Below are 10,819 nucleotides of genomic sequence, written 5' to 3'. Positions count from 1 at the left end.
ATTATAGGATTTTATTATAAAGAAGGATATATTGTAAATTTCATATAACTTATATCCATAATGGTCATTTTATAATTATAATACATATATATTATTTAAATAACTCCGGCTCGTCGAGCTACTCGACTCGACTCGAGCTGGGCTATTTCGACTCGAAACTCGACTCGATTTTCATTCGAGTTACTCGAAACTCGGCTCGAACTCGGTCAACCCGAGTTCGAGCCGAGTCGTTGACCGAGCTACTAGCGAGTAGCTCGGCTCGCGTGCATCCCTAACCCCAACCATACGCCCATACTCCTTAAAAAAATATATATCAATTGTTGTATTCTAGAAGTTAAAAAAAAAAAAAAATTCATCATTTTTCAATCTAAACAAAAACGTGTCAACTGTCAACAAGCAGTAGCTTCTTCGTTAGGCTATTACTGCTTCTTCATTAAGCTATCTAATGACTGACTTGTATACGTAGTCTCTACTGCCTGCGGAACCTCCCTGCTAAAACCATTTCCTTCATTGAAAGTATTTGGATTTCAATCAACTGAGCTCCATTTACTGCTACTAGTATATTTTCTTTACTGAGGCACGAAAGACATGGATCTCCGGGAATCCATCAGCAACCAAACCCACGTTTCCTTGTCACTCGCAAAACACATTATCTCGACGAAGACCCAGGACTGCAACTTTGTGTTCTCGCCGCTGTCCATCCAAGTGCTCTTGGCCCTGATCGCCTCAGGCTCCAAAGGCCCAACCCAAGACCAGCTCCTCTCTTTCCTCAAGTCCACCTCCACCCACGACCTCAACTCCCTGTCCTCGCAGCTGGTCAACGGCGTCTTCGCCGATGGCGGCCCCTCCGGCGGGCCTCGCATCAGCTTTGCCAACGCCGTCTGGGTTGATCAGTCCCTGCACTTTAAGCCTTCTTTCAAAGAGATTGTGGATGATGTTTATAAGGCCGCTTCCGATCGAGTTGACTTCCAAAACAAGGTAGTAAGTTAGTAACCGTCTCCGTCTATCATTGTTCATCAGCCTACTCATTTTCCTAATTTCTTTTGTTCTGTTTGAATATGTGTCTGCTGAATCATGGTTGTGTTTCATAATCTCATGCCACGTTAGTTAGCTATGAGACAGCACTTAACCACACGGTGCAATTGGGCATACTAGTTGGAATTAAAAAAAGTAGAAAATAGTCTCTAATTGGCATGTCAAACTTTTGGATATGGCAAAAGTAGAGTCACGTTTCTTGTTTGGAGGGTGTGAATTTTCTGCAACCCCTTTATGTTCAAAATAGCAAACCGTAGAATATGCCAAGTTGCTAACGTTTGTTTTTCTTTATTTCTGTTGATTGTTCTTCTGAAGCCTGATGAGGTGACCAACGAAGTAAATGCCTGGGTTCGGAAGGAAACAAACGGGCTTATCAGGGAGATTCTTCCTAGTGGCTCAGTGGATGGAACAACGAGACTGATTTTGGCAAATGCTCTGTATTTCAAAGGAGCCTGGCTAAAGAAGTTCGACGAATCAAATACCAGGGAGCATGAGTTCCACCTCGTCAATGGCAGCTCAATTCAGGTCCCCTTCATGACCAGAAAAAAGAAACAGTACATTAGCGCCTTCGATGGTTTTAAGGTGCTTCGCCTTCCTTATAAACAAGGTGGCGATGATAAACGCCGATTCTCCATGTATTTCTTCCTCCCGGATGCCAAGGATGGGCTGCCAGCTTTTGTGGACAAAGTCAGTTCCGAACCTGGATTCCTGGAAAATCACTTGCCACGCTCAAAAGTACGAGTAGGCGTTTTCCGCATCCCAAAATTTAAGATATCCTTTGGGTTTGAAGCTTCTCAAAGTCTGAAGCAACTGGGGCTGGTGCTGCCTTTCTCTGGTGAAGGACTTACCGAAATGGTCGACTCCCCTGTCAGTCGAAACCTCTGCGTTTCGAGCATTTTCCACAAATCTTTTATTGAGGTTAATGAAGAGGGAACAGAAGCTGCAGCGGCAACTGCTGCCAAAGTGGTATTAATGTCTTATAAACATTACGACAGATTAGACTTCGTTGCCGACCACCCATTCCTTTTCCTTATAAGAGAAGACATGTCCGGGGCGGTACAGTTCATTGGTACCCTGCTTAACCCCCTTGACTCATAGGTAGCGAAGAATTTATAGTACATGGAATGGAAGTCTTCAACAGCTGCATTTCTCTTGTCTTTTGTTTTATGTTGTAATACCTTACTATTCCCCTGCGTACTTACTCCTATATGTTTGGATTGCATTAGTTGTTGTTCACTCTGTTCTTCGCTCCCCTTTCTGGCTGTTGAATATTCTTGTAGTATGTGATTGTAAGAGTGCCTTTAGTTTTGCAATAAAATAAAATTCCAGATTGTAATACTTACAATGTAGTAGTAGTAATTCATATAGATTGATTAGATCTGGTTTTCCTGAACCAATTCTCTTAATTTGAAATAGCAGCTTCTTTAGCTGCATGATCCATCACTGGACTTAAAGATGCGATTTATTTGTGAAATGTTAGTGAGATTATCTAACTTAACTTTGGATGGAGTGCCTTTTTTTTCTTTTTTCTTTTTTTGGTTTTTTTGTGAAAGAGCTCTGGATAGACTACTTTGGAATTTAAAGGTCAAGGTATCAGCTAGTACTTACATGGCGGCAAGTGCTCAAATAAAACTCTACATTACGAGCCGCAGTTAATTAGTTAAATTTATGTGGCAAATGGTCATTCCTTTCTACCATAATTAGATACTTTTAATTCCTGCCTCCACTTATCTTCACGCAGTGACTGAGTAGTCTCCTCGAATATTTCAAGTATTCTAGATTTTTTTTTTTCTTTTTTGGGGGTAAAATTCAAAGACTACAAGATTTAATTGCTGTTTGGAAGATTCTATCCCATCATAATCTGGGCTTGAAGCCCTGACTTGTAGGCCCAAGTTCCGTGGTTCTAAGGAATTCACAACAAAGGTTATCGCTTCTCCGGGTTTTGACTGCTATCTTTTAAAAAAAAAAAAAAAATTTTTTGCCACGGCACATTGATTTTTTTTGCTCTTTTTTTTTTTTTGGTAAATAAGAAGTTATAAACTCAGAATCTTCTATTTATAAACTGGGCACATTAATTCTTATAACTCTATTCCGTTATAATTGTATACTTGTCCAGCTTGTAAAATTGATTTTTAAGGTTGATGTTAACGGTAAGAGTCGTTCAATTAAGCTTTCTCCACCGTCACCGTCAAGGCTAATCTTTTCTTGATTCAAAAAAAAAAAAAAAAAAAAGGGCTATTGTTTTCTTGATTTTTCTCAGTACTATGGTCATAGTATTAAATAGTAATTTATTGGGTATGATTGATAGATTTGTTTCTTAATAGCTACGCAGAACTGCAGAATCCCAAATCACTTGACGCGTAGCCGTCCAAAGGCAAAACGCACCTTCTCTTCCTTCCTAAAACTAGGAGGCAAGAACCGCGCGTCGCGCGGTAGGGATGAAATTGTTAATGCCCAGTTCAGTATGATGAGCTGGAATATGAAAAAGGAGAAAAATGGAGCTAACAAAGAATTTGTAAAACAAAAGTTGAAGCAGTAAAAGATTAGTGGCAGGGACTAACAATCGTCGATTGATCAGAGCATACAAGGATATTTCAGAAATAAACCTAACGAACCTAAACAGGGAACAGCAGGGGATTAAATATTAAAATTGTGGTGCCATGGATACATTCTTTCAATTCCTTTCCGGTCGAAGATGATGACGCCAAAAGAAGATCTGGATTGTGGAATAAAGAGAAGAACTTCGCCATTTTGAAGTTCATGGTCTGCAACGAATGTATTCCAGTTTTGGTCAAACTTTGTCGCAGTCATTCCAAGACTATATGTCCGGTGTCCACTGGTAATATTAATTGCTGGAGTCTTGGCTTCATTTAATTCCGGGGTCATATATTGTGGAAGGGCCTGCGAATTACCAAGTATAAGTTATAAGAAATGGAGACAAAAAATCAAGAAAGAAGAAAGGTGTATCTATTAAGCCTAGTACAAAATTGGTAGAAAGTAGTAGATGCTGCCAGATTGTGGCCGAAGAATGGATGTATGGATGAAGTGATACGGTTCGAGTTTACGGCAACTGGAACATCTGCATGAAAAACAATTGTCCTTGATCAGTATGAATAGTATAAATTAATATAAGGAGAAATATTGCAAGAAAGAATAATTTCCTGGCTGAATTGGTTGATAATTTGGCACCATTGGTAAAGGTAATGTCCATGGCATTAACGTGAGGGTTTGTGCTGTGCCAAAAGCCAAGGCATCGTAGGTTAAATTCCCTCTACGTCGCAAGAAAAGTAAGTCATATTCATGAATCAAGTTATCTCTGCAATACGATTCCCAGCCTTGTTCAAAGCATCTATCATTGATTGCTACATGCCAAAACAGCGATGCCGTGGTACAGCTCCAAAACCTGGCCGTTTTCAAAGCCAGCTGATTTAAAAACAGAACCAGGGATTTTCTGGGTGGAAAGGGGAAAAATTCAGATATCATGGAAATTGTACAAGACAGCCGATTCAACATTAATATGAAGTGTAAACCTGTTTCTGCAGATTTTAACACATCATAATGTAACACCATGGATTTCCTTGTGGAAGTTCTTTCGTCGAAGGTGCATGGCTGGCTATAAAAATATAAAAAAGAAGCAAAATCATAAATTATTGTTACGAGCAACAGAATGCATATATGCCATAAAAAAGCAAGGAACGCGCAGTCTGCTGCAAAGGCTTCAGAACTGATATCAATGATATTTTGCAACCATTGTTCAACCGAGACAAGAGAGTACAGCGAGGGTTCACCCATGTGTTTTAGAACCATCGGATAGGCCTCAAAGAAGCTTCCCTTGACAGAATATAACGCTTTTATCTGAGGTGACTGGATAGCAGTTGCGGCGTGAATTCGAGAGCCATCGAAGGTGCAAAGGTAGTATCAAATTTTGGCTTTGAGATCCACTGCTTTCCACCTCTTGAAAGGGTTTCTGGGTTTGGCCATTTGCAAGATGGAACGGAAAGGGAAATTATGTGGAATTTCCTCTATCAAAAGATAGGAGCAAGAGTAGACACTTTATACACGTTCAGGATTATCAATGTGGAAAAGATGCAGGATTATAATTAAGGAAGCTGGTGTAAAAGGTTCAACTTTATTGCCTACCAAATATTAGGTGTGCATTGCTTTAAAGAGGCTTTATTGCCGAGAGCAGCTGCAGAAACTTATATCTCCATTTTGCCTTTTTGCTTCCATTCTAGCATTTGGTTTGGTTCGAAGTTAGGGTGTAAATATGAACCAAGATACGGAACAAGTGGACCAAGTTCCATTAGTAATCATTTGGGGAGGATTCATCAATTAATTACATTTCCAAGAAAGAAATTGTAATTTTTTCCTTGCAGAAAAATAAATCCCAGGTAATTGAACCAAGTTGAATATTAGGCCAAAAATATAAGTGGAACAATTTTTTTGGCAAAAAAGAATTAGAACTTGTGTATTTATAATAAATTAAATTACTCAAATTCTCCTTTAACGGGTAAGGAACCGACGTCAAAGGAATTGATTTTTGGGGTAACCACCTAAGAGGCATTTAGCTCTAAGTAATTATTACTATCTCCTTTCGTAGCAGTTCCATGCACTATACTCTGATTAGGGCATTAGGCCATAACTCACATCTGCCTTATATTTCAGCTTCAAGAAAAGAAAAGAAAAACAAAGAGGGAATAAGAATGAATAAATATCTACTTAAATACAAGAAAAAAAGAAGAAATTTCGATGTGACCGTTGACAAATCATTTTATAGACTCATATGTTCACCACATCTAATCTAGGACTTTTCGTTTTCGTCCAACTTCTCTTTCAGCCAAGATGAACATGTCCAAATTTTAATTTTAATTTTAATTGAACTCGAGTCCACTTTGTCGCGTATTTGACTTAAGATTAAAATTTTTTTTTAAATGAACATATTTCATAGCAAGGTTCTCATAATAAATTAAAGCAGTATAATAGTAATAAATTAGCAATAAATAAAAGTTCAATTGTACCAGTGAAATTGATCTGTCAGGAGTAAAAAATCTGCCAGTCCATTTATAATAAGTTTTTTTTTTTGTTTTTTGGTTTGAGGGTAACAGTAAATAGTGACTAATTAACTGTGTTGCCAATGATGGTTCCAGGTTAATATTTTGACCAAGTTTAATTCCTTTTTTCCCAGTTTAATTTTTTTATTCTTTGATTATTGCATCCTAATATAGGGACACTCTACCGTACTGGGGAGGATGAAGCAAACCTAAATGCTTGGAAAATGACAGCATTAGCCCCAAAAAAAAAAAAAATTTACTCACTAACTAAGTGCTGCTACCTTTAGGTCATTTCCTTGTTACATCTCTTTGACAGTGCAGTGCAGGTGTTAATTTAGTAGGCGGTGGGATGATTTTTGGACTGCTGCCATTTTATTCCAAAGAAAATAAAAGTCCCCAAGTGTGCACTTTTCCCTTGAAGGAAAAAACTGTCTGGCGAATTATCCAAGATGTTCTCTTGCCCTCAATGCAGATCATTAAATTTACGCAATGCTTGTCCTACTAATGACAGTTACACATATAACTTCATACAATAATATAATTTATAGCAATGCTCGTCCCTATCTTCATGCAATGCTTTTCCTTATCCCCAAACTTCCCTAGGCCTGCATGGAAATTTTCATGCAGAATCTCCGCGTAGTTTAAATTTCTCTTCTTTTTGAAGGCAGGCTGCCACAGGCTTGACCAAAAAAGCAGCTTTTTTTTAGCCTTTTAACCTGTGACACCGAAATAGTGATCAAATAATACAATTTAGTACACAATCCCATATTCATCTCAAGAATCAATTCTCAAACCAGTAAAAGAGGAAAGCATTGACAGATCAAGAAAATGGTTCATATCATTGCCGAACATAGGCTCCATAGCGGACCTGTCCAGTTCAACTATCGAAACCACTTAGACACAAGGCAAGAGGCTGGTTCAAAAACCACCATTCTAGCCCGAACCTAAAACAGAACAGAACCCAAGTCTTGTAAATATCCACAACTGATACGCATCCTTGTAAGAAGCTATTCGCAGAGCGAGGAAAAAAAACACACAACCACATCATTAAAAGAGCAAGTTTAACACATTCTGAATAGCAAAACAGTAGATCTAGAGAGATCCAGCCAGGACCTAAAACCAGCTAAATTCACAGCAGGTCTAAAACACAAAAGATGGCTTAAAAGAGGAAAGCATGTAGGCTAGATCAAGCATAAGAGTACAAGCCTAAATAGGTTTACACAGCAGCAATGTAATGACAAAAGACTTTCTGACGAGTGCAAGCAGTTCAAGCATTCCTTGGTTTTTTGCTGCTTGTGAAATCCCAAGTTTCTGATGCAGTATCTTCGGCTTCCTCGCTGAGCTTTTTTTTTTTTTTGCAAGGCAAATGTGAGTTTTGGAGGAACTACACGGCTTACCTATACAAGAAGGGAATTTTTTTTTTAGAATATACTCAAGAAACATGGAAAATAGGGATTCATCGAAGGAATAGGAAGCACCTGAAACATCTATTGCAGAAGATTGACTTTCTGTTGCAGAAACGGCTTGCTTCCTGTTAAGGCAGAGTTGACTCTTGGAAAAAGAACATGATTTTTCTGTATAATAAAACAAGCGAAAAGTAATCAAAAAAAGAATCGTGTAGCAGCATGAAAAGACACTATATAGTGAACCATTTAGCAATAACCTGGAGTATCAACTGCAGAAAGCTGACTGGCCACCTGAAAACTACTTGGGGGCTGTTCTTCAATGAGTTCATAGTCTTTGGTGTCCTCAAATTAGTATCTTTGGTGTTTCCAGGCCTAACCTGAGCAATGAATGTCGTCTTGGACTTCAACGTGTCATGAATCATGTCCAGTGGGAGTTCTTCATTCTGAGGATTAGTTAAACAAAATGGCTAATTAAGAAACCGTAACAAAGGGTATCACAATACAGATGTTCTGCTTCATATCTTAGAGTATTCGTTTATGTAGTTTTATATAAACCTTGTTATACGAATCCGTTGCCGCAACTGCAGTAAATCCAAGTAATTGCTCAGCCAATTCACTAGACACAGAGGCTGTCATGACACTGGTATCATCAGTGAGGTCAACATCAAAGCAGCAACTGGTTTGGAGGATAAATACCATGAAAAATTTAGGGAATACTTCCATAGCAAATATTCATGTTCAGTAAACAAGAATATATAGCTTACCTTGGTGTTGCAGACCCGGCGGAGCAGGTCTGGGAATTTTCTCAACAGCAGCATTACTAATGCAGTACCTCTTGAAAGGAAAAAACAAACCTTCAATATGAGCAACGTTACCATCAAAGGCAACAACAGAAACCTTTACGCCCTGTCCAGCACAAGACACGAAGCAAAAATAAAAACCTCACAACAGCAAAGCAAGGAAAAAAGAACAAAACAATAACGGGATGAAAATGAAACGTACCTGTGAATCAGCAAAGACGAAGCGACGATACTTTTTGGATGCATGCTCTGCATAGCTAGTTTTAAGATGAGACACCTCAATAACTTGGATGACACAAGTCCATTGGGGCAGGGAGCTATGGACCTCAGACACACGTAAAGGCTCAATGGCCATCTAAAAATCAAAATGGAAATAAAGATAATTCAAGACAGAATCTAAATTTATCAAGGAACTAAAGATAGGAAAGAAAAAAATAATCCAAGTTTAGAGAAGAAATGTATAACAGGACTAAAAAAAGGGAAATTCTACGAAACACGCAACAATAAGCATAGCCCAAATGTGTAATAGGATTCAGAGAAAGGGATAAGTCAAATTCGGTCTCAGAAAAAGAAAAAAAAAGGGAAAATTATGTTGGTAACAGATAAGGCAATTAGGTGCGCTAGCTGAGCTACAAAAGGCAAAAAAAGGGAAATTCTATGAAACACGCAACAGTAAGCACAGCCCAAATGTGTAACAGGATTCAGAAGAAGGGATAAGCCAAATTCGGGCTAAAAAAAAATATGTTGGTCACAGATAAGGCAATTAGGTGCGTTGACTTAGCTACAAAAGGCAATTAATATATATATTTTTAGAGGCAAAACTAAAAAATAATGCATAACCCCACACTTCTCTGAAGAAGTAGATGTCTAACTGGAGGGGTAGGTATAAACAGCAACATAACAACTCCAGGCTAAAACGCACAGAGCAAAAGAGCAACACAGCACAAAACAGCTTCAGTTTCTCGAGGTAGGCACCATAGTTTTTTTTTCAGAACACAAGCTACAGATCAAAGGGTAAGCCCCAAACAGCACAAATGCAGACTAAGCAGGACAGACGTGCAAGAGTCTGGAGCATAAAACATCAGATGCGAACAAAAGAGACAAAGCTAAGAAGGGCAAGATCGCACCTTATTCGAGAGGAAAAACAGAAGGCATGCATTCAGGGAGGAATGGCACTTCGTTGGCCTGTAAGGAAACAGTTTCAAGAATCACTCCACAAACCAGTAAAAGAAACCTGTAAGGGAACAGTCTCAAGAAAGAATAAATAAAAAAAAAAAAAAAACCTAAGAAGGGCAAGATCGCACCTTATTTGAAGAAAAAATAAAATTAAAAAAAACAAAGCTAGGAAGGGCAAGATCGCACCTTATTCGAGTGGAAAGACAGAAGGCATGCGTTCGGGGAGGAAAAAAAGGTCAAAGATGGCACCTCCTTGGCATGTAAGGAAGCAGTCTCAAGAATCACTTCAGAAGAAAACCGTTTTCTGTTCAATAAAGAGAGGCAAAAAGAAAGAGAGGCAAAAAGAATAAAAAGGAATTTTATGGAAGAAATAGAAATGTACAATGGCAGAGGAGGAGCGTACCTCACCGGAAAGGAAGAGGCAGAAAAGGTACAATGGAGGAGAAGGAGGCGCCGTGAACAGACGGCAGCTTATCCGGACTACTGCAACACAGAGAAAGCGAGAGACAGAGGATGCATGGCCGCTTCGCAGCTCGAAATGGGAACCAAAGAACAAAAATAAAAAATATCAGTTTTTGGTTTAAACTCACAGAGTAAGCTCACAGTGAATCATGCACTTCACCGGAAGTAAAAAGAAGAGAAGAGAAAATAGAAATATACAATGGCAGAGGAGGAGCGTACCTCACCGGAAAGGAAGAGGCAGAAAAGGTACAATGGAGGAGAAGGAGGCGCCGTGAACAGACGGCAGCTTATCCGGACTACTGCAACACAGAGAAAGCGAGAGACAGAGGATGCATGGCCGCTTCGCAGCTCGAAATGGGAATCAAAGAACAAAAATTAAAAATATCAATTTTAGGTTTAAACTCACAGAGTAAGCTCACAGCGAAGCATGCACTTAACCGGAAGTAAAAAGAAGAGTAAAGAAAAAAAGAATACAACGGAGGAAAATGAAGAGAACCAAATGATACCACTGCAACCCAGAGACCGAAATAGAGCAAACAGAACAATACCGTCAAGAAGAAGGAGAGAGAGAAGCTAGGCGAAAGGAGAGGCATTGGATTCTGCCAGATAGAGAAACACAGCAGAAAACGCAGCAGGAGACACATGGGTTACTGACAGAGAAAAGAAAGAAGATAAGATGGCAATGGAGCTGAACCCGCCGCGCCATGCGCGAAGAACACAGTGCTGCTAATCCACATGCGCGGCATGTGAGAGGACGACGAAAAACCTCCAGGTCACCACAGCTCTTCGCATGTTATCTACTTATGTTGAGAAATGAATTTCCACCATCACTTGCGTTGTCTTGCTCATGCCTTTGGACACCTCGCTGCAAAATTACTGTAACACTTTT

The 10,819-nt window shown here is 39.2% G+C and overlaps 2 protein-coding genes across 12 annotated transcripts; one reads left to right on the top strand and one right to left on the bottom strand.

Annotated features, from left to right (window-relative positions):
- Positions 1–443: 443 nt before the first annotated feature.
- LOC113714383 (serpin-ZX) lies at positions 444–2,373 on the top strand. Its single transcript, XM_027238195.2, has 2 exons — positions 444–978; positions 1,351–2,373. The coding sequence occupies exons 1-2, from the start codon at positions 589–591 to the stop codon at positions 2,131–2,133; spliced, it is 1,173 nt and encodes a 390-aa protein (XP_027093996.1). The 5' UTR covers positions 444–588; the 3' UTR covers positions 2,134–2,373.
- Positions 2,374–7,109: 4,736 nt separating this feature from the next.
- LOC113715179 (uncharacterized) lies at positions 7,110–10,713 on the bottom strand. Of its 11 annotated transcripts, none has more exons than XM_072068467.1 (11): positions 10,437–10,713; positions 10,150–10,270; positions 9,872–9,992; positions 9,655–9,772; positions 9,420–9,477; positions 8,495–8,647; positions 8,257–8,398; positions 8,048–8,121; positions 7,750–7,935; positions 7,565–7,660; positions 7,110–7,483 (listed from the first exon to the last, which is right to left on the bottom strand). In XM_072068467.1, the coding sequence occupies exons 6-10, from the start codon at positions 8,645–8,647 to the stop codon at positions 7,574–7,576; spliced, it is 642 nt and encodes a 213-aa protein (XP_071924568.1). In that variant the 5' UTR covers positions 9,420–9,477; positions 9,655–9,772; positions 9,872–9,992; positions 10,150–10,270; positions 10,437–10,713; the 3' UTR covers positions 7,110–7,483; positions 7,565–7,573. The 11 variants fall into 11 exon arrangements, with proteins under 11 accessions (XP_071924568.1, XP_071924569.1, XP_071924572.1 ...); XM_072068468.1 differs by having other exon boundaries at positions 10,479–10,713; XM_072068471.1 differs by having other exon boundaries at positions 10,150–10,229; positions 10,479–10,713.
- Between the last annotated feature and the right edge of the window lie 106 nt (positions 10,714–10,819).

Source organism: Coffea arabica, chromosome 10c (assembly GCF_036785885.1).
Source record: "Coffea arabica cultivar ET-39 chromosome 10c, Coffea Arabica ET-39 HiFi, whole genome shotgun sequence".
NCBI classification, from domain to species: domain Eukaryota; kingdom Viridiplantae; phylum Streptophyta; class Magnoliopsida; order Gentianales; family Rubiaceae; genus Coffea; species Coffea arabica.
This window is presented reverse-complemented; position numbering and strand designations above follow the sequence as displayed.

Excerpts from the sequence above, each read along its gene's own strand:
- LOC113714383 (XM_027238195.2), top strand. The coding sequence starts at position 589 with ATGGATCTCCGGGAATCCATCAGCAACCAAACCCACGTTTCCTTGTCA. Across the intron at positions 979-1,350 it reads GAGTTGACTTCCAAAACAAG|CCTGATGAGGTGACCAACGA; the intron begins GTAGTAAGTTAG and ends GTTCTTCTGAAG.
- LOC113715179 (XM_072068465.1), bottom strand. The coding sequence starts at position 8,647 with ATGGCCATTGAGCCTTTACGTGTGTCTGAGGTCCATAGCTCCCTGCCC. Across the intron at positions 8,399-8,494 it reads TCGTCTTTGCTGATTCACAG|GGCGTAAAGGTTTCTGTTGT; the intron begins GTACGTTTCATT and ends TGTGCTGGACAG. Across the intron at positions 7,661-7,749 it reads TTCTGCAGTTGATACTCCAG|AAAAATCATGTTCTTTTTCC; the intron begins GTTATTGCTAAA and ends TTTATTATACAG.